Source organism: Magallana gigas, chromosome 2 (genome assembly GCF_963853765.1).
Source record: "Magallana gigas chromosome 2, xbMagGiga1.1, whole genome shotgun sequence".
NCBI lineage: Eukaryota > Metazoa > Mollusca > Bivalvia > Ostreida > Ostreidae > Magallana > Magallana gigas.
The window spans coordinates 54901849-54927414 of record NC_088854.1 but is presented as its reverse complement, the minus strand read 5'-3'; the positions used below and the strand labels follow the sequence as shown (position 1 = coordinate 54927414).

The window sequence follows — 25566 nt, the reverse complement described above, 5'->3', positions numbered from 1 at the left end:
TTATTTCAATAGTGGTTGAAATAAAAGGTATCCCCAACCACTATTGAAATAAATTATTTCAATAGTGGTTGAAATGAATTGCATCCTTAACCACTATTGAAATAATATATTTCAATAGTGGTCGTAGTGAAGTACACCCCCAACCGCTATTGAAATAATTTATATTAATAGTCAGATTAATTTTATAATAATAATCATCAATAAGAAATTATTCAAGACACAGGGAGTTTGAATAGAAGTTCTGGCAATTTACAAGATGTTCACAATTGTGCAAATAATATACAATATCATAGGACATGATATGTTTCTAGAAAGAGAAATGTAAAGAAAAAAATATAAATTGTCAAAGTAATATTAATAAAGAAATTCATTCTAAGCTACGATTGAAAAAATAATTTTAATAGTAGTTGTACTTCAACAGTGTCTGTAAATTGATTTTCAAAATGGAATACATCCCGGAACACTATTTGAATATTTTATTTCAATAGTGGTTGTATTTCAATAGTGGTTGTAAAGTGATTCTTTAAATGAAATACATTCCCAACCACTATTGAAATAATTTATTTCAATAGTGGTTTTATTTCAATAGTGGTTGCAAAGTGATTTTTCTAATGAAATGCATTCTCAACCACTATTGAAATAATTTATTTCAATAGTGGTTTTATTTCAATAGTGGTTGCAACACAAAATACAAAATTCATAACTTTTTAAACCAGACATTCAGTGGGAAATTCATAGAAATCAAAAATAGATGTAGTGTGATCAATCTGCGTGTGAGTAAAACATTCGTCCTTAGTGACACCGTTTAAAGAGAATCCTTTACATTTCCTGTCAAGTTGACAGATGGCCTTGCAATCATGTCGATTGTATTTCCCGTAACTCAGTCCGTCAATACCAATCTGTCCGACATGTTTTATTAAACCTACAATTAGAGTTAATGTCATAGTTATTAAATATTTTTGGAATATTTTCTCAAACCTCTTTGCTCATATATACCTATAAACAGAAAGGTTGGTACTTTTGGAATGAAAAACATTGTTTTATATAATTATAAAAATTCCTCTAAAAAGACGCTGTATATATAAGAAAAACATACTGAAGCAATTTGTTCTTCTCCTGTTGGCACAGTCATAGAAATCGTTGCAGTCCTTACAGTTGAATTGTCCTTCGAGATCTTGATATGTACCAAAAGAACAAAATATACAAGCCGCCTGTCCTGTAACAGATAAGAACCATCGTTAGACGATTTTATCAAAAAAGTTAATTTAGCAATAATTATTATTGGTTACCTGACAACCAATTCTAAGGTCAAACGATATCAATTCAAATCGAGCTAAATATTTAAACAGGAACAGCAATTGGTAAACCTGTTGTATATTGGTGATATCCCGATGGGCAAGGTTTGCATGAATCTATTGAAATAGAAACAAAAATATCCAATCACATGTATTTTGTATAAAAGCTAAGATATTTTTTTACAGATCCAAGTACTTTATTTAAAAGGCATTGAAATTTTGAATTTTTCTTTAAAGAAGATTTTAGCAGATTACCATCTTAAAAGTGCCAAAGTAATATTTTTCAAACAATATTGCGAAGAATATGGTCTTCTTTTGAAAATTCATTTTTGACCTTGAGGTGTTATTATCATTTTGAATATTGCCTTTCATAATTCATCAAATATCATATTAAAAGAAATAATTCATTTAATACTAATAATCTTCTTTAAAATTATCTATGATGGCTGTTCCGAAACGAAAAATTGCGTGCTAATAGAATCAACTGATCCATTTAATAAATACGATTCTTTGTACCATTGTGTCCAACTAAATAGTTTTACAAGTCAAGAAATATGACAATAAATAGGGTGTTAAAGGGTTATAGGTAACGTTTTATTAATTAAATACTGAAGAAATATAAGGCAGTTTGCAAACAGCGTTCATGTAATGTTATTTCGTATAAGAAGGCTGAATGGTCAACAAATTACTGTAAATTCCTTATATTACACGAGTACCTAATTCTGAGGTCTCGATATTTTGCATAATATCGCGAGAATATAAAATCGCGAACGAGGAACATTTATCCATATTTCCTGTAGTTCTCAACTCTCAGAAAATAATGGCAAGATTTTAAAATCTGCGAGGGGTTCTTCTGACGATTTTACGTGAAAAATCACCCGCGTTTATAATGAATTAACAGTAAACATCAGATCTTCCTAAAATTTTAAGATATGAATTATTAGGCAATAACAATTATTTAGTAAAGAAAAATTCCATATTATTCACCTTTTAAATTTGGATACTTTTTTATATATGTTTATAAGTAGCTTTTCTTTTAAAGGCGATCAATACAGTCTAAAAATGGTAACAATCGTCGAGTGCTCTCAATTGTGTGGTCTTACCTGGCACTGTTTGGCCATAGAATCTATTGAAAGTACCAGCAGGACAAGGATAACAAAAACTTGACCCCGTTTCGTTACTGTAACTTCCAGTGGGACAAAAAGAACACCATTGCTTGGATCCATCGTTGTACTGACCCACGGGACAGGGCAGGCACTGACCCTCTTTTCCATAAGTTCCTCTCCTACAAGCTTTTGAAAGGAAAGGAGAGTCCAAATCATGAAAGGGTATCATAGACAGATGATGAAGATGTACATTGTTTTCACTATCTGAGAGCTTTTGTTAGAATATTACGTTTTTGAAAATAATAACTATTCTAATTTTTTTTTATCTGGCAACGATAAAATGGATAAAGGTATTGCGTTTCTCGAAGATGAATATCAAAGTACTGAGAGTACTGAAAAACGGGGTCTTGAAATTGTCCTGGATTTCCTCGAATATGCTTTCAAAATTTATGAGTTTGAATGAGTTGTTATAATCTATGTTAATTCGGCTTTTTTGCAATTTTCTGATACTTTGTCTTAATTTTACTTAATCCCGGCCTTCATTATTGTAGAAAATTGACACAACGGTATATTATGTAAAATAAGACACCAAGGAATTTTTTGTAAAAATTACTACTAACCGGGAAAATCAAACAACTATATCAAAGTAAATAATTAGAATCATTAGATTTATTCAATTTTGTGATCCAAGGGAAAATCCACAAGTCGGACGGTATCCGTAATAAAAGTTTTATGAAAACCCCGAAAACTCTAAAACTGCTGAATTAACAAACAAAGTTAACATATAAAGTATAAAGTACAAAGTATACCAATAACAAACACAGGCACCTGACGTTTGAAATATTTTTTTTACAATAAGATTCCAAGAACTTTGACAATAAAAAGATTTGTCACTGTCGCCATTTTGATTTTTAAGACCGACTTATCTGACACGATTTTCTTCATTTGCGATTCATGCAAAATTAATAGGTAAAAATAAATCTGTTCGCCACTTACTACTTTTTGTGTTAACTCGTGCATCACCTACACGAATTACGACACAGCCGTTCCTTTCATTAAAAATCATACTCCGAAAATCAGAGACATAAATAACAGAGATTGTCAACTCCGCCATTAGCGTGTAAATGTTACGGTACCAACCTTACTTTGAGAACTATAAGTGCAACAGCAATCTTGTATAAGTCATTAAATTTGAACCTGATAGTGAACATGAACCTGTAAATATTTTAAGCATGTTTTATTTATGAAATATTTACAAAAACTCTTTATTTAGTTTTTAAATTACTTTTTTAAAACTTATTGACTTTTCACAAAGTTATGGTAATGCATTACTTTACTCATGTAGTGGTAATGTAATGCATTACTTCAAGAAAATTAAGAAATGGTAATGGTAATTTAATGCCCTAATTCATGAAGTAATGATAATGTAATGCATTATTTTTCAATGTAATTCACCCCAAGCCTGATTCCAACTAAGCCGGAAAACATGAACATTTTATTAACTTGGTTCTTCAATCGATAAGAGTGTATAGATTATATGCTGTATAAAATGTATAATCTATTATAGAGTTTGCTTACAATGCATTGTTTAAAATTTCAATTCAGTATAATCAACAAAGAGCCAACGAACGAGAAGGCAAATTCAGACTTGTTTTTATTTTCTTTGTACAAAATTCCTTCTGAGACGAACAGCAGTCATACCGCAAGTAGACTGCAAGCCAATGAAACACCTATTTAATTTGTAAAACATCTGTGTATAACCCGTCCCGATTTTAACTTCGGCTTGCGAATGAAGTTTGGTAGTATTAAGGTGGAAGATTGTCAAAATAAAATTTTTCAAACTTTTCAAAAATGGCACATTGCGTTTGGGAACTTTAATTTCGATTCCACCATCAACCTCTTCTATTGATTTATTAGCTCGTACACCAACTGAATCGTCAACAGCGCTGTGCATTCAGTTACGTAACTCATTTCACATTTGAACCCGAGCAAGAATATTTTGATCAATAAAACTATTTTTTTATTTTCTAAATAAAATTCTGTGTATACACAAAGGACTTAAAAAGATTTAATGCGTTTTTTATAATACATATTTACTGAAATGCATGAACACTTTCTGCACTATTTTTTTACGTGTAGACTCAATTCATGTGTTCTACGCGTGCCTTCCGGTGTGAAACTTTGACAGTAAACCAATAGACGGGGTCACGTGACCCCGTCTAACAAGAGAACAAAGTATCAACGACGGGCAATTTTACTTCGTTATAAGCGTAATTCGTTATATCCGTCAAGTTTGCAACATTAAATAAAAATCACTTCGCTGAAAGCGTCAATTCATAAAAAACATGTTCGCTATTACCGTGTTTTATCTTAAAAAAACTATTTTGCAGTAAATAGGATCAATTTGTGATTTTATTCTGGATATTTATTATATATATATATATATATATATATAAAGCACTTGATAGAATCAACAACACTAGGCATCTTTTAAGTGTCGGATCTAATATATAGATACTAAGCCAGTAAACTGAATATATAAAGTACTAAAAATGGCTAACGACACGAACAATAGAATAAATATTGTTCGTGTCGTTAGCCATTTTTAGTGCTTTATATATATATATATATATATATATATATATATATATATATATATATATATATATATATATATATATATATATATATATATATATATATATATATATATAATCGTTTTACTCTGTGTTGTCTTTCTTTTTTCAAATTTTCTATATATAAATATATATGTGTGTGTGTGTGTGTGTGTGTGTGTTTGTAAGCACCTGAATACCACTACACGAGTATGAATACACACGTTTTATCCCACTACATTTTTTCTTCCCACTACATGCACCCGTGTAGTGGGAAGTAAAATCGTTCGGAAACGTTATTTCTCATCGTACTTGATTCAAAAAATATAAAATTGTACTATGTTTGGGTTTCCGGTGTGTATGTGGATTTTTTGACACTCATCGTGGAGTCCATAATAGTACTTTACACACTTTCCTCCATTGGATATAAATAGCGCATGCGCAATCGGAACTTCCTACTCGAAGATGGAAATAATTGTTTACAGTAAGTATCATTTTTTCTTCGATATCTAGGGAATTATATCATTCTATTCTAATAGATAAATCTGGTAAACGACTATAACAAGGTCAGGCATTGTCTTTCCTGTTAAGTTTGTCACTGATAAGAGAACACGAGATCTAATTTTGACATCATGCGAATACCATATTCATAATCAAAGAAGGGATCGTAACTTATTTAGAATTAAAATGTGTCTATTTTATTTCAAGATTTATTTAATTATGGAACAGATTATTACTTATATTTTAAGGGATATATCAGTACCTTCTTAGTGGCCGAAATTCGGCCGCATTCCTAATCAGAAATAGGTGATATTTCCTCAATTTAGCGGTATTTTTCCCGACTGGTTAACACTGAGTCTATATTTAATTCTTTTAAATAAATAATATGTATTAAAAGCAAAATATGTGATCTTTTAACCTCAATCAGCATAGCTTTTATCATAATACCTGTTTAAAAACATTCTGTAAACATTGCCAACTTTTAATCCTAATTTCCTCTATCTTTCTAAAAATCATAATGCTGTGTTCTGTGGAATCGTTATGCTGTTTCCACATACATGTACTTGATTGATATACCTTTTCAATTGTACAATTTCATTAAAAATACGGATGAATTACGTTGCATAATTATATTAATAGAAACATATTAGGAAAAGTTACTTTAAAAAAGTGATTTAGTAGGAAATACTGATTTTTATCATTAAAATGAAAAGTTTGAGTTTTCTCATGGGGTTAAATTTCAAAATAAATGATATTTACTTAAGCTAATGGTGATTATTTCTTAATATTAGTACGATCTGAGATAAATTTGGGTACAGATAATGATCCAAAAAGATTTAGAGGGTTTCCTAAGTGATTAAGTGTACAGAGTGATTTTAGAACGTTAAAATGAAAAGTACAGGTTTCCTCATTGGGGTCTAAGTTCAATAGGAAAGGATTTTTACTTAAACTATTGATGATTATTTCTTAACATTAGTGTAGTTTAGGATAAATTAGGGTACAAATATTGACTGAAAAAGATTTAGATGGTTTCCTAAGTGAATAAGTATACTGAATTCGTAACGTTTAAATTAAAATTATGGGTTTCTTCATGGGAGTCTAAGTTCAATAAAAAGGATTTTTCTTCTACTAATGGTGATTATTTCTTAGTATTAGTGTAATTTAAGATAAATTAGGGTACAGATATTGATTTAAAAAATTTAGGGGGGGGGGGGGGGGGGTTCCTAAATAAATACTATTATAAATACTGATTTTAGAACGTTAAAATGAAAATTAAGGGTTTCCTTATGGAAGTCTAAGTTCAATAGGAAAGGATTTTTACTTAAACTAATGATGATTAATTCATAGTATTTGTGTAATTTAGGATAAATTAGGGTACAAATATTGATTGAAAAAGATTTAGGGGGTGTCCTAAGTGATCAAGTATACTGATTTTATAACGTTAAAATGAAATGTATGGGTTTCCTCATGGGAGTCTAAATTTAACAGAAAAGGATTTAACTTACACTAATGGTGATTATTTCTTAGTATTAGTGTAATTTAGGATAAATTAGGGTACAAATATTGATTGAAAAAGATTTAAGGGGTTTCCTTAGTGATTTAGTATACTGATTTAAGAGCGTTAAAATGAAAAATATAAGTTTCCTCATGGGGGTCTAAGTTCAATAGGAAAGGAATTTTACTTAAACTATTGATGATTATTTCTTAACATTAGTGTAGTTTAGGATAAATTAGGGTACAACTATTGATTGAAAAAGATTTAGAGGGTTTCCTAGATGAATAACAATACTGAATTCATAACGTTTAAATTAAAATTATGGGTTTCTTCATGGGAGTCTAAGTTCAGTAGGAAAGGATTTTTACTTAAACTAATGGCAATTATTTCTTAGTATTAGTGTAATTTAAGATAAATTAGGATACAAATATTGATTTAAAAAATTTAGGGGGGGTTTCCTAAATAAATACTATACTGATTTTAGAACGTTAAAATGAAAATTAAGGGTTTCCTTATGGAAGTCTAAGTTCAATAGGAAAGAACTTTTACTTAAACTAATGATGATTAATTCATAGTATTAGTGTAATTTAGGATATATTAGGGTACAAATATTGATTGAAAAAGATTTAGGGGGTGTCCTAAGTGATCAAGTATATTGATTTTATAACGTTAAAATGAAAATTATGGGTTTCTTCATGGGAGTCTAAATTTAACAGAAAAGGATTTAACTTACACTAATGGTGATTATTTCTTAGTATTAGTGTAATTTAGAATAAATTAAGGGACAAATATTGATTGAAAAAGATTTAAGGGGTTTCCTAAGTGATTTAGTATACTGATTTAAGAGCGTTAAAATGAAAAGTATGAGTTTCCTCATGGGGGTCTAAGTTCAATAGGATAGGATTTTTACTTAAACTAATGATGATTAATTCATAGTATTTGTGTAATTTAGGATAAATTAGGGTACAAATATTGATTTGAAAGATTTAGAGGGTGTCCTAAGTGATCAAGTATACTGATTTTATAACGTTAAAATGAAATGTATGGGTTTCCTCATGGGTGTCTAAATTTAACAGAAAGGGATTTAACTTACACTAATGGTGATTATTTCTTAGTATTAGTGTAATTTAGGATAAATTAGGGTACAGATATTGATTGAAAAAGATTTAAGGGGTTTCCTTAGTGATTTAGTATACTAATTTAAGAGCGTTAAAATGAAAAATATAAGTTTCCTCATGGGGGCCTAAGTTCAATAGGAGAGGATTTTTACTTAAACTAATGATGATTATTTCTTAACATTAGTGTAGTTTAGGATAAATTAGGGTACAAATATTGATTGAAAAAGATTTAGATGGTTTCCTAAGGGAATAAGTATACTGAATTCATAACGTTTAAATTAAAATTATGGGTTTCTTCATGGGAGTCTAAGTTCAATAAAAAAGTATTTTTACTTCAACTAATGGTGATTATTTCTTAGTATTAGTGTAATTTAAGATAAATTAGGATACAAATATTGATTTAAAAAATTTAGGGGGGGTTTCCTTAATAAATACTATACTGATTTTAGAACGTTAAAATGAAAATAAGGGTTTCCTTACGGAAGTCTAAGTTCAATAGGAAAGGATTTTTACTTAAACTAATGATGATTAATTCATAGTATTAGTGTAATTTAAGATAAATTAGGGCACAAACATTGATTGAAAAAGATTTAGATGGTTTCCTAAGTGATCAAGTATACTGATTTTATAACGTTAAAATGAAAATTATGGGTTTCCTCATGGGAGTCTAAATAAAACAGAAAAGGATTTAACTTACACTAATGGTGATTATTTCTTAGTATTAGTGTAATTTAGAATAAATTAAGGGACAAATATTGATTGAAAAAGATTTAAGGGGTTTCCTAAGTGATTTAGTATACTGATTTAAGAGCGTTAAAATGAAAAGTATGAGTTTCCTCATGGGGGTCTAAGTTCAATAGGATAGGATTTTTACTTAAACTAATGATGATTATTTCTTAACATTAGTGTAGTTTAGGATAAATTAGGATACAAATATTGATTGAAAAAGATTTAGATGGTTTCCTAGATGAATAACTATACTGAATTCATAACGTTTAAATTAAAATTATGGGTTTCCTCATGGGAGTCTAAGTTTAATAGGAAAGGATTTTTACTTATACTAATGATGAATATTTCTTACCATTAGTGTAATTTAGGATAAATTAGAGTACAAATATTGACTGAAAAAAATTTTAAGGGGTTTCCTAAGTGAAAACGTACTGATTTTAGAACGTTAAAATAAAGAGTATATGGTTTTCCTCAATGGGGTCTAAGTTCAATAGGAAAGAACTTTTACTTAAACTAATGGTGATTATTTCTAAGTGTTAATGTAGTTTTGGATAAATTAGGGTACAAATATTGATTGAAAAAGAATTAAGGGTTTCCTTAGTGATTAAGTATACTGATTTTATAACATTAAAATGAAAAGTTAATGAGTTTCCTCATGGGAGTCCAAGTTCAACAGGAATGGATTTTGACTTAAACCAATGGTTATTTTTTCTTAGTGTTTATGTAATAAAATATAAATTAGGGATAAAAAATATTGACTGAAAAATATTTAGGGTGTTTCCGAAGTGAATAAGTATACTGATTTTAGAACATTGAATGAAAATTATGGGTTTCCTCATGGGAGTCTAAATTTAACAGGAAAGGATTTTACCTAAACTAGTGATGATAATTTTTTAGTATTAGTGTAATTAAAGATAAATTAGGGTACAAATATTGATTGAAAAAGATTTTAGGGGTTTCCTATGTGATTAAGTATACTGAGTTTAGAATGTTAAAATGAAAAGTGTGGGTTTCTTCATGGGGGTCTAAGTTCAACAGGAAAGGATTTTTACTTACACTAATGGTTATTTTTTCTTAGTATTAGTGTAATTTAGGATTAATTAGGGTCCAAATATTGATTGAAAATGATTTAAGGGGTTTCATAAGTGATTTAGTTTACTGATTTTATAACGTTAAAATGAAAAGAATGATTTTCCTCATGGGTGTGTAAGTTCAATAGGAAAGGATTTTTACTTAAACTAATGGTAATTATTGCATAGCATTTGTGTAATTTAGGATAAATAAGGGTACAAATATTGATTTAAATAAATTTAGGGAGTTTCCTTAGTGATCAAGTATACTGAATTTGTAGCGTTAAAATTAAAAGTATAAATTTACTCATGGGGTTCTAAGTTCAACAGGAAAGGATTTTTATTTAAACTAATGGTGAATATTTCTTAGTGTTAATGTAATTTAAGACAAATCAGGGTAAAAGTAAAGATCCAAGAATATTTATGAGGTTTTTAGAGTGAATAAGTAAACTGAATTTTTAACGTTGAAATGAAAAGCATGGGTGTCCTCATGGAGGTCTATTCAGTTCAATAGAAAAGGATTTTTATTTAAACTATAATGGTGATATAGGTTGTTTTTTTTAAATAATCAATTACATGTACATAATGTATACTTATTTTTTCAAGTTAAAAGCAAAAGATATTGGTTTCCTCATGGGGGTCCAATACTTTACAAAAGGATTATTTTATATACTCACGGTGATTATTTCGTTGCATTAATGAACTCAACATGTAACCAATATTATTCTTCTTTTTTACATTTTCTTTTAGAGACTCAAAACCAAAAATTTTGTTTGCAAATAGTGGCTGATGTGCCTTATGATGTAGAAGTTGGATATTGTGCTTTTCCAGGTAATGAACAATTTTTTTCTTACTGTAAACAAACACATGCTTAAGGGAAAAAAAGAAAGAGGGATATAGAAGAGAAAGAAGCTTTATTTGTACTTAAGTGTCTATGAGAAATACTTATACGTTTGATCTGAGTGAGCTGAATTATATTCTTTATATAATTATATATTACTGTATACAATATATATGATTATTAAGAAATTAAGAATGAACAATTAATTGTGAATGATACTATGCATATCTGAAATTTTTCTACATTTTCTTTTAAGAGAAATGGCCCAAAATGGAAAGCATCTGCAGACAATGACTGATATGTTTTTTAATGCAGATGTTTAAAATGATGCTTTTGAAGGTATCAGTATAATTTTTGTTACTTATTGTAAACAACTAACTATTACAAATAATAACAGAAAAAGAGAAATGCTGTATGTGTGTGTGCGTGAGAGAGAGAGAAAGAGAGTGAGAGAGAGAGAGAGAATTAGATTAAAGGGGAGAAATAGTGAGATGACTTAATACAACTAATTTGTATAAATGAAGTAATTTTTCTATTTAGATATTTTACTTGAATGTCACTACATGCGTGTAAATAACTAAATGTGATGTCAATTTGAAAGAGAGAGAGAGAGAGAGAAGTCGATAGACACTAAGTTTGATTTAAAGGAATTAGATTGGAAGGGAGAGAGGAAGAGAGAGAGAGAGGAATAATTGAAAAAAAAATAGCATTTTTACTATTTGGATATAATACATGAATGTCACTATACATATGTGTAAATAACTTAATGTAATGTCTATTTGAAAAAAAGTCAGAAAACTTGATAGAAAATAAGAAACAAAGGAATTAGATTGGAAGGGAGAGAGGAAGTGAGAGGACTTATTAAAACTTTTTGTTTTAAGTGAAGCAATTTTTTTCTATGGAGATACTTTATCTGAATGTCACTACAAGTGTGTAAATAACTAAATGTTATGTCAATTTGAAAAAGAGAGACAGATAACTTAATAGAAAATATGAAAAAAGAAATCGGATTGGAAGGGAGAGAAGAAGATAGAGGACTTGTTTTTTTGTTCAAATGAAGCAATTTTTTCTTTAAAAATGTTTGCCTGAATGTAACCACATGAGTGTAAATAACTAAATGTGGTGTTAGAGAGAGAGAGAGAGAGAGAGAGAGAGAGAGAGAGAGAGAGAGAGAGAGAGAGAGAGAGAGAGAGAGAAGTTGATAGGAAATAAAAGTTGAAGAAATTAGAGTACAGGAATTAAGATAGGAAGTGAGATGACAAATTTCAACTTTTTGTATAAATAAAGGGATTTTTGTTCTATTGAGATTCTTTACCTGAATGTCACTACATGTGTGTAAATAACTAAATGTGATGGCAATTAGAGAGAGAGAGAGAGAGAGAGAGAGAGAGAGAGAGAGAGAGAGAGAGAGAGAGAGAGAGAGAGAGAAAAGTTGATAGAAACTAAGCTTGATTTAAAGGAATTAGATCGGAAGGGAAAGAGGAAGGGAGAAGAATTATCAACATTTTGTTAAAATAAAGAATTTTTTTTTCAATTTAGATATTTTACCTAAGTGTCACTACATGTGTGTAAATAAGTAAATGTGAAGTGTATTTAAAAAAGTCAGAGAAATAGATATAAATTTAGAGATAGAAGAATTAGATCAGAAGAGAGAGAGAAAATGAGGACTTATTACAACTTTTTGTTTAAGTGAAGCACTTTTTTTCTATGGAGACACTTTACCTGAATGTCACTACATGTGTGTTAATAACTAAATGGAATGGCAATTTGAGAGAGAGAGAGAGAGAGAGAGAGAGAGAGAGAGAGAGAGAGAGAGAGAGAGAGAAAATAAGAGAGCAAGAAATCAGTTCGGTAGAGAGAGAGAGAGAGATAGATAGAGGATGTATTAAAACTTTTTATTCAAATGAAGCAATTTTTTTCATTTGACATTTTTAGCCTGAATGTCACTACATGAGTGTAAATTACTAAATGTGATGTTAATATGAGAGAGAGAGAGAGAGAGAGAGAGAGAGAGAGAGAGAGAGAGAATGAGAGAAATGTCAATTGAAGAATTAGAAGATGAAAAAGTCAGAATCTAGGGGAGAAAGGAAGTGAGAGGACTTAATGCAACTGTTTTGTATAAATGAAGTAATTTTTCTATTTAGATACTTTACATGAATGTCACTACACGCGTGTAAATAACTTAATGTGATGTCAATTTGAAAGAGAGAGAGAGAGAGAGAGAGAGGTTGATAGACACTAAGTTAGATTTAAAGGAATTAGATCAAAAGGGAGAGAGGAAGGGAGAGGAATTATTAACATTTTGTTAAACTAAAGCATGTTTTTCAATTTAGATATTTGACATGAATGTCACTACACGCGTGTAAATAACTTAATGTGATGTCAATTTGAAAGAGAGAGAGAGAGAGAGAGGTTGATAGACACTAAGTTAGATTTAAAGGAATTAGATCAAAAGGGAGAGAGGAAGGGAGAGGAATTATTAACATTTTGTTAAACTAAAGCATGTTTTTCAATTTAGATATTTGACCTGAATGTCACTACATGTGTGTAAATAACTAAATGTGATGTCTTTTTGAAAAAAGTCAGAGAAATAGATTTAAATTTCGAGATAAAGGAATTAGATCGAAAGGGACAGAGGAAGTGAGAGGACTTATTACAACTTTTTCTTCAAAGGAGGTAATTTTTTGTTGTAAATTGAGATACTTTTACTGAATGTCAGTACATGTGTGTTTATAACTAAATGTAATGTCAATTGGAAAATAGAGAGAGAATTTAATAAAAAATAAGAGAGAAAGAAATCAGTTCGGTAGAGAAAGAGAAAGATAGAGGAAGTATTAAAACTTTTTGTTCAAATGAAGCAATTTTTTCTTTTGAATTTTTTTGCCGGAATATCACTACATGAGTGTAAATTACTAAATGTGATGTTAATATGAGAGAGAGAGAGAGAGAAAGAGAGAGAGAGAGAGAGAGAGAGAGAGAGAGAGAGAGAGAGGAAATATAAGATAAAGAAATCAGAGTGGAGGAAAGATAGTAAGTGAGACTTAATACAACTGTTTTGTATAAATGAAGTAATTTTTCTATTTAGATACTTTACCTGAATGTCACTACACGCGTGTAAATAACTAAATGTGATGTCAATTTGAGAGAGAGAGAGAGAGAGAGAGAGAGAGAGAGAGAGAGAGAGAGACTAAGTTAGATTTAAAGGAATTATATCAAAAGGGAGAGAGGAAAAAAGAGGAATTATTAACATTTTGTTTAAGTAAAACATGTTTTTCAATTTAGATATTTGACCTGAATGTCACTACATGGGTGTAAATAACGAAATGTGATGTCTGTTTGAAAAAGTCAGAGAAATTGATAGAAATTAAGAGATAAAATAATTAGATTGAAAGGGAGAGAGGAAGTGAGAGGCCTTTTTACAGCTTTTTCTTCAAAGGAGGTAATTTCTTTTTTATTTATTGAGATACTTTACCTGAATTTCACTATGTGTGTGTAAATAATGAAAAGTAATGTTCATTTAAAAGAGAGAAAGAAGTTGATAGAAAATAAGTGAAAGATAAAGAATTTAAAGCGGAAGAGAGAGAGGAAGTTAGAGGACTTATTAAAACATTTTGTTTAAATCAAGGGATTTTTGTTCTATTGAGATACTTTACCTGAATGTCACTACATGTGTGTAAATAACTAAATGTGATGGCAATTAGAGAGAGAGAGAGAGAGAGAGAGAGAGAGAGAGAGAGAGAGAGTCAGTGAAATTGAAACAAAGTTAGAGACAAAGACATTTTGCAGAAGGTAGAGAGGGAGTGAAAGGACTTATAAAAGAAATGTGTTCAAATGAGAGAGAGAGAGAGAGAGAGAGAGAAAGAGAGAGAGAGATCTCTCATGTAGAACATAACAACAGCAGCAATATTTGAACACTTTTATAAAGGTCAATTATACATTTCTAAAAACTTCCTTGTATAACAAAACATAACCTTTTTTTATAAAGAGTAAAACAAAGTAAACAAAATGATTTTTTTATGTTTATTGTTGTCTTATGCTTTCAGGAAAAATATCCAAGCTAAATGAGGTTTGCTGAGAAAAGTGTTTGTCTCACATGGAAAAGCCATTGTCTAAGATTATACATATTAAGGTAAATGTATAAATTAAATGTTATTTCTTAAAAAGAAATAAGCATGAGAGAGAGAGAGAGAGAGAGAGAGAGAGAGAGAGAGAGAGAAATAAAGAGAGATAAAGAGAGAGGGGAGAAATAAAAAAAAAAGAGAAAGAGAATACAGAGAAAACTGCTTTTAGTTTTCATCAATATGAAGTTGATTCATCATTGATACACTTTTCCTGAATGTCACTAGATGTGTGTAAAAAAGGGATAACAGCATGAAACTGAGATAAGACATTAAAAAAAAAATTGAGAGATAGGGAAAAGTTAAAATAGATAGAGAGGGAGATAGTGTGTGAATTTAAAGTGTAAAGTGAATTTTTAACTTAATGCCTCTACATGTGTTTTTCATTGATAGTTATGAGAGAGAGAGAGAGAGAGACAGAGAGAGAGAGAGAGGGAGACAGAGATACAGAGAGACAGAGAGACAGAGTGAGTAGTGATACCTTTTAGTATTGCATAAAATCTGAAAAAAGTACATTTAAAAGTCTTGCTTTACAGAGATGAAACACATTCTCAGAATTTATATTTTGACAAGTATTTTTGTGTTGCAGCACCAGTGTTCAGACATAGGTTAACTTCCTAGATAGACGATTGAGGACCAATAGTGTCAACGGAAAAAAATCTACGCCATGAATATTGCTTTAATCAATACTGGTTTAGAAATGATAATGAAACTCTGGTACTTTTTATATTGATCGTGTGGTTTTCATGTATTCTCCCAAAAATGAAGATATGAGAGAATTAATACACTTTTTACGTGTACATGTACGTGTAAATTCAGTAGCATTGAAAGTTGGGTTATGCAATGTACATATTTTGCTGTTTTAATGTTCCTAAACGATCATATTGCCTTGTTCATATTAATTTTTAAATGTTTTAGTAATACTCAATAAAAAGTCAGAGTCTAATGTAATGTCTTGATTACTTTCATAATCATTGATATTCATTTTTATTTAATGTATCAACATCACTACGTCAAAAAATACATGCGCGGATCCAAAAAGAATTCCAGGGGGGTCAGACGGTTATTTGAGTTTGTTGGGGGGGGGGGGGGGGAGAGGGTCCGAGGCATATTTTTGGTAATTTTATAATGCAATTTAAAGAAATTTTAATTTTGCAAGGGGGGGGGGGTTCAGACCCCCCCGACCTCCCTCTAGATCTTAGTATGAAATAAGCTTAGCTAATGCATGATCTTGTTTTTGTATATGCCTTGCAATATTATGTAGAAATAATCAATGTGATTGAGCATTTTGGTGTGAATAATTGCATGAATTTTTATATCATAATCTGTAATTTCACCATTAAAACTAGTGCTCTACTCAGAAGTTGTGCCGTTATTCTGTCTTTAAATAACCATACAGCTTTGGCTGAAAATGAAAGATGATGGATGCTTGTATATGCGTGTGATATACATGTACATGTAGGTAGAAGGGGCCTGTGATAGTTTTTCTCTTTCAATAACTAAACTGCCACGGTCCATTAGTTGTTCTAATAACAACATTCGGTTTTAGCTATTCAAAAATCAAAAAAATAATTGAAAAACAAATAATTGGGTTTATCCAAAGATTTATAGGTTTGTTACATGTTCTTTGAAATATCTCGCACTTTGAAAAAAATTCAAAGTGTGTTACTAGTAATTTTGGAACCAGTTAAACGCGCTTTTTTTTTTCAAAGTGCGTTGATATCGTCGATATTATAAAAAAAAACTGTTCAGGATTTGGTCCAAATAATTGATACTTTTATTGACATACAATAACTGATTGTTTTAACCTTGGTTTGATATTGTTTAGCTCAATGGGATATTTTAAAAAAAAAGAATCCAATGCATTCTCAGCTTACTTTATAAACAGTTTCTCGATTCGAATTTTTTTCTCATAAGCTTACGTAGTTTGACAATTTACACAAGAACAAATCAGGAGTTTTAAATTATCCAAATATGACATAAACTGCATCGCGTAGAGATTGCCTTTTTCCTTTTTTGTCTATGCAGCAAAATTAATGTACTTCTTATCTGATACATTGGGCTATGTCAGAAACGTTTACTTCAATGCAAGTTGCTGAATATCATACGTTTTGGATAGAAAGATAAGGGGTAGGCAACCTTCTTCCTGAAATCAATTACTAGTAAATGATGCACTGGTAATTGACCTGTATGATTGGTTAACCCACACCCACCCCGTTCTTAAAGACGGTTAATGAGATTTACTAGTGTTAACAATTCATCATACAATCAGCAAATTAGAAATTCAATTCCAGATTTTTCTATTTAAACATATTTTTTTAAAAGTGCGTTAAGTGTTTCGATAATAAAAAATGGTGAAGTTCCATCATAACGCACTTTGAATTTTTTTTTTCAAACTGCGTTAGCTTAGTCCTAAGTTTAACGCGTTTTATTTTTTTTAAGTGTGTACTTTTCTCAAAGTTTGTTGCCACATACGTTATTTAAAATCCACTATAAATCACAAAACTTGTGTGCTATAATTCTTTAGAAACTGTACAAAGAATGTATGGTGTATCAAATCATTTGATAATGAGAAGATGGGATAAATAAGTAAAATTAATGTAAGTAGTCAGTTTCATGTGTGTATTTCAAACCTGACAATGTAGTGAGAATCATGTGTGTCTAACTGGTGGGTCACGTGGTCTGATGTAGTGAAGTTCAGGGGAAAACCCAAATTTTTAATATAATGAATTTACGAATTATCAGCCCCCTAGGCTAATAAGAGTAGACAGTCTTTTATAAATTTGCTCAAATTTTTTCTTCACGACCCTTAGAAAATAGTGTAGTGACTTTCTGGTGAAAAGTCATGTGTAGTGAGTTTCATGTCTTTACGAGTATGTGTGTGTGTGTGTGTGTGTGTGTGTGTGTGTGTGTGTGTGTGTGTGTGTTTATGTAAACCATGTTACAAAGAAATAGAATAAACATACCTGTTGAAATACAAACATGGGTATTTTTCATGGCTACACATTTATGAAGAGGTTGACAGACTTTATCCTTGCAGTTTGTTGAAAAATCCTGTAGAAAGAAAAAAAGTGAAACAATATTTCTAGGCAAACTTTTATAGATAAATAATTCAAAAAAGAACAACATTTCCTACTTATAGATAGCATAGAGATAACAAGTACTCTTTACCTTGGAAACATTTGCTAAATAAGCAAATATGCTCTTAACATCCGGTGTTCCTTCCAACAAAATGTCAGCCCCTTTGGAATTGACCTCACATCGAAATTGTTGGGTGTTGTAATTGATGGACTGACAGTGAGGTTTCCTCAGAAGACATTCTTTTATGCAGGTTTGAACACCAATGTTTGATATTTCTTCAGTGATGAAGTTGTTTAAGCGGTATCCATACATCAAACTATCAAAACAGAATGAAATACTCGGAGAAATTATGAAACAGAAGAACAAGAGTGAAATTTGTCTCATTTTTCAGATGAAATGTATATGCTCGATTATAATGAAGGTGCGCACTAATGTCCTTATATATCTTACTCGCGATATGGCGACTTCCTCAAAATGAGAGTTTTCGATTGGTAAACCAATATTAACAAAAAAAAATATTGCAACAAAATTTAATATAACTATGAAAAATTAAAGTAAGTATTGGTATAAGCTAAAATTTTCAAATTCAAATAAAAATCATTGCAATATTATATACTCAGTGTTTAAAAATAAATAAATTCCAAGTATGTTAAAATGCTTCAGATATTTCATAATTTATTACTATTTTTAGAAATTAATCAGTAAAGAGGATCAATAAAATGCATTAACAATTACAGTTAACAAACACATTAGGTGCTCATCCTGAGAAATAGGGAATATTGAAAATACAAAATAAAATAATATGAAATTTTGAACACATTCTTACTAACATGTCTTCTAATCTATAGCACATATAAAAAGAAGACAATGCCAATGAAAATCAAATACCAAAGACGAAAATTCAAATTAATAAATAAATATTATTCTGGCAACTTTTTGCGATTGATATTAGTCTTGCGTATAAGTTTCAAAAGTGAAACATTTAATAGAATTGCCAACGAGTAAAAATAAGACCCAGAGCAGTCCTGATTGTTCCTACGACAGGTTGTACTTTAAATCTGCTGTTCATATCGTCCTCGATATTGTTTTAAATATAAAGCGACCCGAATAAAATGTTCTAAATTAAACAAACTGAATGTGTTTGTAATATCCAGCAGAGGTGAAGGTATCGAGTCGCAACCAGAGGTCATAATTGCTACATCGTTCTTTACCACTTGAAAGTAAGGTAGAAATCATTCAGCCTAACTTCAAGACAAACTAATGTGTTTATTTCATTCCGTAAACACATTTTTATAAGGTGAACACTTTGGACTTTGGTTAAGGATAAAGTTAATATAATCTAACTATTCAGTTAAGGATACAAAAAAGCCCCAACAAAAACAGTGACAAGGTTTAAGGTCCATTCTTTCAAGATAAGCAAAGTTACTCACTAAATAATCATATCACAAATATACATTTACATCTACCGAGTATGATTCCCTCTATTTTTTACGGAAACTAAAGTTAATTCATAGCTCTATAAAAACTAACAGAAGTGATATTTACACGCCCCGTTTATCGATTGGTAGGAACCTACAACAACCTAAGAAAAATCACGGACTGCACGAAATCATCATGATGATGTCAGACTCAAAATCTCACTGGAGACGATTTGGCTGTTACTTTTATCTGATGTACCTGACGTACATTAACAGATTAGTTAATTTAACTTACTTTTTACAAATTTATTAACGCGGGTCATGTTTTTTTTTTTGCAAATGAAATATAAATATAAACCTACATCAAACTTTGACCCCCTTGTGGGGCCCAAGAATTATCCAGGGGTCACAGTCAAAACCAGTTAGAAACATCAATACGTAAAGTTGCTTGCATATAAGTAGTATCAAAATATTTAAGTTTTCAAAACTGAATAACAAACTTAGTTTACACTATATTTGGTTGCTTTTAAAAATGTATAAGCTTTTAGGTAGATTTGTTTTGGAGAAAAAGACATTTAAAGCTTCTGGTCAACATATTCTGAATATGTGAAAAAAAGACACCTTCGTTGTCGTTTTACCCTGACCCATGGGATCATATTTTTAACTATGCTGAACCAAACCTTCCTGCGGAAACGTTTACGCATTAGTCGAATGGTTTTTAAGAACATTTTTCTTTATATATTCCTATTAAAAAGGTCCCTATTGTGGACCTACCCCATCCCCATGGATCATGATTTGAACAAACTGGAATTTACACAACCTAAGGATGCTTCCACACAAGCTACAATTGTTTTTGAGAATTAAGAAGATTTAAAAAAAAAATTCTCTTTATAATCCTATGTAAAAATTCGACCTCCCCCTTATTTAGCCCCACCGCGAACTTGTATCTACACTACCTAAGAATGATTCCACAGAAGTGACAGCTTTTCTTCTGGCGAAATTGTGATTTAAGAATTAAGAAGCTTTTTAATTTTTGGGAGTTGATTTTAATCAACTCTCCTATGCAGTTACTGTAGCACACCGGAAGTGAATCAGTGTTTGGACCTCAGCACAAATCACCGCCACTGACAAAACTTAGTAGTTAAAAAAATATATAAATTCAATGCATTGTATTCAGAAGCATTATTTTTCAAGAAACTAATTTATGAATACCCCAAAAAGGGTCATATTTAAAATGGTACGAACAATTTAGATATTATGTTGTCGTATGTGCTCCTACGTGCTCCTACGCCAGAGTTCAATATTGCTTGAATACAATTATTAAGAAATATTTCGACTACTGATACAAATGCATATCGTAGATATTGTTGGCGTTAATTCTATTTTTAAGTATTACACAACATGACGCATATGAGTTTTTTGTTTTTCTATCTATACATGTAGCTCGGAATTGTTCTTGGAAAAGCCTAAAAATTCATATTAGAAAAAATGTGCGCAATATTATTCATAAACAGATAAGGAACTACTTGCCAAGCAAAATAACATATCGTTGTTTTAAGCATTAAAAATAATCAATAAAATCAACTCCCGTGCGTACCTCAGTACTTTGATTTCTCTGTGTACTACCAAGTAAAAATTCAACACCCCCCCCCCCCCCCCCCCCCTTGTGGCCCAACTCTACCCCTGAAAATCATAAAAATCATAATTTGAACAAACTTGAATCTACACCACCTAAAAATGCTTCAACACAAGGGAAAGCTTTTCTCATAGTTGGCAAAACCTTTGGCGGGATCCAGAAATTGGCGCACTATGAAACAGGTCAGGAAGAAGCTATTGACTGCAAGAGTCACAAGAATACAAAACACAGCGAGCATCGGTCCCGAAAATCAGCTATTGCCTGCATATAATACATCAGACCAGAAGATTATCAACATAAACTCAAAAACTGCTTTTAAAAGACTAATCGGGACAAGTTGTTCGTTACCTATAACAGTCGGGCAATATTTCGTCCCTTGGGAGCTAATATAATCAGTGTTGCCCTCAACCCCAGTCAATATTTGTAAAATACAAAATATTATCTGATTGTTTTGTTTTTGTAGCAAATTTATTAATCATTTCCAGTGATTAAGACTGTTCAGTCAATGATCGATCTCTGTATTTCCAAGTGTTCAAAACAATGCCATTTTATAACATACATTAAAAATGTAAACTATGTAGGACACACGACATACAAAATAAGCATTCAATGCTTAAACTGAGTGGCGCTTTTCTATGTTTATTGACCATTTACTCTATTTTTTAAAACAATGTCCCGAGTTTTCAATGGAAAGTATTTTAAATAAAAACAATTGACTATGCAAACCAGATAATTAATCAGATATAAGACTAGTTTCACGTGTCGATCTTATCAAATCATTAGATGGAAAATAAATACACTAGCAGCAAGGAACCGATCTTTTAGATACTTGATAAAGCGTAAATAAAAAAAATTATCAACTTGTTAAATGGATAAGCATTGGAAGAAGAAATAAAAAAATTCTCGGAATCACGTACTTTTCTTCGGCTATTTACGAAAACAGACCATTTATAAAATGTTAACGTATTAAACATGATGTCATAATGTACACTGATCATGCTACGTTTAGTTCATCTTTATGGTTTGAGTTAGCAGGCGGATCCTACTGTCTGCGTTTCAAACCATAAATATCTGCGGTCGGCCTAACCTAACGGTCATAGCGCTTACACATTAAAAGACGTAAAAAATACTCAAGTTTCGATATAAGAATTTTGCAAAACTTATTATTATATGCCAAATTTAAAGTAAAAAAAAAATTGTAATCGAATGAATAAAAAAAGCAAAATACATATTTTGACAATACCTGTTGAAATACAAACTTCAGTGAACTGGATCGTGACACATTTATGAAGGGGTTGGCAAACTACTTCCTTGCTTTTTCCAAGAGATTGCTTTCAAAGGAAGATTTAAAAAATCAAAATTACTCGAAGAAAGGTAATTCACAAACAGTCATTAACGAATACACTGTAATCACATGAATATGATTGAAAACAACAAGTCTAAAGCTTTTAAAATAATGTAAAACAATGAGAGCCGATGAAGATCATACCAGCGAATCCGTCACCACTTTAGCGAAGACACTGTTGTAGTCCGGAACTCCCTCCAACTCGATGTCATCAGCCCCTCTAGAGTTGAGTCCACATTGGAAATGCTGGGTGTTGTAATTGATGGATTGACAGTGAGGTTTCCTTAGCAGACATTCGTTTATACATGAGTTGACGCCAATGTCAGATATAAGCTCTGTGATGGAGCTGTTCATGCGATAGCCATGTGTCAAACGCTCAAAACAACTCGCAATCACAGAATGAAGTAAGAAAACTGAAACAATAATACATGGAATTCTCATTTTGCTGGAGAGAGTGTTTAGGAGCCCAAAGAAGCAACCAATATTTAATATTGGAACCTGGATACACAGGTAAGATTGTATCGATTTAAGAATAATCTATCTTAGATGGTGTTTGAGAAATTTTCGACAAATAAAAACTCAACAAACGTTCAACGAAATAATTGATCTTTATTAGACAATTCTATAACAGGCCAATTAATATAATTGCAATAATGCATGATATGCAATTATTTTCTAAACGAATAAATGGATTCAGAAAATTTGAAAGATTCTTTTATGTTTTCTGTATTTGATCCTTTGTTTATTAGAAAGTACATGTAGATGGATTTTTTGGTTCATTTTGGTGGTAGAAATATCTCCATCTCACATTAATTAATCGTTATTAAAAATCCTTAAAACACGTATCTCATTTGTCTGATATTTTTGTCGATATTTAGATTATTTCCATACAATGAATTATTACCGGAATTGATTTGGTTTTTATTATTTATCTATTTACCTATTTTAAACAGGTTAAGGAGCGTCAGTTGAAAAAGCCCTAATTCTTAGAGTATTTTTTCCCAGGAAATCTTTGCATTATTGTAACAATAACAGATATTGTAAATGGCAAAGTGAGAAGCGACAACAAGAACCGAATTGTTTATGTAAAGGAAACAACATTAAAAAATGAATACATTTATCCATTAAATAAATTCTAATACTAACATTTACTGTTTTTCAAAATAATGGGTTAAAATCCAATGAGCACTCATTCGGCTTTAACAAAACCATTTTAAATTTTTGAAAATCTTTTAAGCGTAATTTGTCTCTTTATGACATTTGTTGAAATTGTTTTGAAAGTTTTATTGTTGATTTTAGATAAAATATATAAACTTAATATTTTTGAAGTTCAATTACCTTGGACTATTTCGAGTTTGATCGATATATCAAAATTCTAAACGAACGGAAAACAATGACAAATATCATAATTTACTAATTGCTAATTTTTCTTAGTTTTAATGTTTTTAAGATCAATTCTATGTAAGATTTATAAAAGGATCTGGCCACGCATAGTCACCAATTTTCCTTATATTTCATACATGGACACATCTAGGTGTAAAACGCAAAAAAACCACTTAAAGTTGGTTGCTATGGGTAACCGTTGCCATAGTAATCGAGGCTAAAGATGGAAAAAAGCAAAACTTACCTACTTTCAAGCCATATTAGAAGGTTTTGCCCACTAATGTAAACTACCAAAGACAACAGCCTTTGTTCTATTTTTAATTACTTAATTATATCAGAAAATTGATTGAGAAACCAATACTTTTAAAATGTTACAATGGAAACCGTTACAAATTTTTGAAATCAGTTTTTTGCGGTTTTTTAATAAGCTGAAATGGAAAATGTTAAATTTTTACATCCATCTCAATGCTCATGCTATATATATTTTTTCTATAAAAATTGAAATTCGTTGCCATGGCAACAAGGCCAAAAATAGGAAAAACTAAGAAATTGAAGATGATTTTGATATGCTTTAACTCCCGATTTTAGAATTTTTGTTGCAATTGTTTTAGTTGGAACTTGTAAAAATATATCTAAATTTTCATCATATACCACAAAAAGCTTTGTTATGCAACAGAGAAGTGTTGTTGCTATGGAAAATTAAGTTGCGTAAAAAATCACAGGTATTCTTACTTTTTGAAAAGTCCATAGCAACGGCAGTTATTTTTAGAAAATTTCAGATTTTTTCAAGTGTCATTAAAGTTAAGGACATACTTTATTTTTTCTCACCATTTGATTTTATATATATTCATTATAAGTGAATAATATCCATTCAAAGATGCCTAAAATATTATAATTTTCGCTATTTTTAAGCTTGTTACCATAGCAACGGTTATCAATTTCCATATTTAAATTCTTAATTGCACAAGCATAATAGTGTTTACCAAATAATCCAAGATTTGCACTTTTTATTCAAATTAAATGAAGAAAACAGATATCAAAATTTATGTTTGGTAACCATGGAAACGCTCTAAAGATATGCGTTTCTCCATGAATTTTTTTCTTTCTTTTGAAAAATGAGAACTATTTTTAATAATAAATTCTTCCCTGGAAACCCCAAGTTCTGCACATTACTCACAATATGTACTCAAAAAATCAATTAAAATGCCATTTTGACATCTTTACCCTCGGTTACCATGGCAACGGGACTACATAGCAACAATCAAATGCCGTTAGACTTTTTTCCTTACTAAAGTCTATCAAATTGTCAAGTATGAAGAAAATCTGTGAATATGCGTGGCCACCGAATTTTGATTCTTACATAGAATTGATTTAAATAAGTAGGTAAACTCTGATTTCAAAAAGCCAAAAGGAGTTCTTTGAAGAGAAAATTTTAAATTGGTTCGTTATAGTATTATTTAGACAAGAATAAAAAGGAAAAAGTACAAACAGGCATGATGTTTACTTACCAGATTTTGGAAATTCTTTTTGGAAAGTCATATTCTGAATTGTCGCCATTGGATTCTGTATTATTAACACTTCGATACATCTTTTTAGGTGGCTAAATGGTCAACATATTAACCATCAGATCTACCTAATTTTCTAGAAATGATTTGTTAAGCGATAAAGTATAAACTAACAAAACCAAAGTCTAGATATTTTACCTTTTAAAACTTAAGTATATTCCTATATTTTCATACACAGGTAGTGATTTCCTTTCAAAGGAGATCAACACAGTCTTTTAATTGCAGAGACCATCTAACCCTCTTAAGGTGG

The 25566-nt window shown here is 30.5% G+C and overlaps 2 protein-coding genes and 1 long non-coding RNA gene across 3 annotated transcripts in view; 2 read left to right on the top strand and 1 right to left on the bottom strand.

Annotated features, from left to right (window-relative positions):
- Positions 1–25566, top strand: part of LOC105324307 (frizzled-7-A) — a 70811-nt gene that overhangs the window by 10106 nt on the left and 35139 nt on the right. The gene's annotated exons all lie outside the window — the stretch shown is intronic.
- On the bottom strand, positions 708–23004 carry LOC136272586 (uncharacterized). Its single transcript, XM_066074332.1, has 7 exons — positions 22513–23004; positions 18060–18285; positions 17855–17942; positions 2399–2587; positions 1368–1412; positions 1097–1216; positions 708–922 (listed from the first exon to the last, which is right to left on the bottom strand). Exons 2-7 carry the CDS (start codon positions 18279–18281, stop codon positions 708–710), a joined length of 879 nt encoding a protein of 292 aa, XP_065930404.1. The 5' UTR covers positions 18282–18285; positions 22513–23004.
- Positions 5181–16251, top strand: LOC117685379 (uncharacterized). The gene is made up of 5 exons (XR_010711358.1): positions 5181–5500; positions 10680–10760; positions 11027–11109; positions 14814–14899; positions 15478–16251. It is a non-coding gene; the product is annotated as an uncharacterized lncRNA (long non-coding RNA).

What these genes read in the sequence shown, in the direction of transcription:
- LOC136272586 (XM_066074332.1), bottom strand. Translation starts at nt 18,281, where the DNA reads ATGTATGGATACCGCTTAAACAACTTCATCACTGAAGAAATATCAAAC. An exon ending in CCATGTTTGTATTTCAACAG is followed by an intron (nt 2,588 to 17,854) that starts GTATGTTTATTC and finishes TCCTTTCAAAAG; the next exon opens with CTTGTAGGAGAGGAACTTAT. An exon ending in ATATCACCAATATACAACAG is followed by an intron (nt 1,217 to 1,367) that starts GTTTACCAATTG and finishes TATCTGTTACAG; the next exon opens with GACAGGCGGCTTGTATATTT.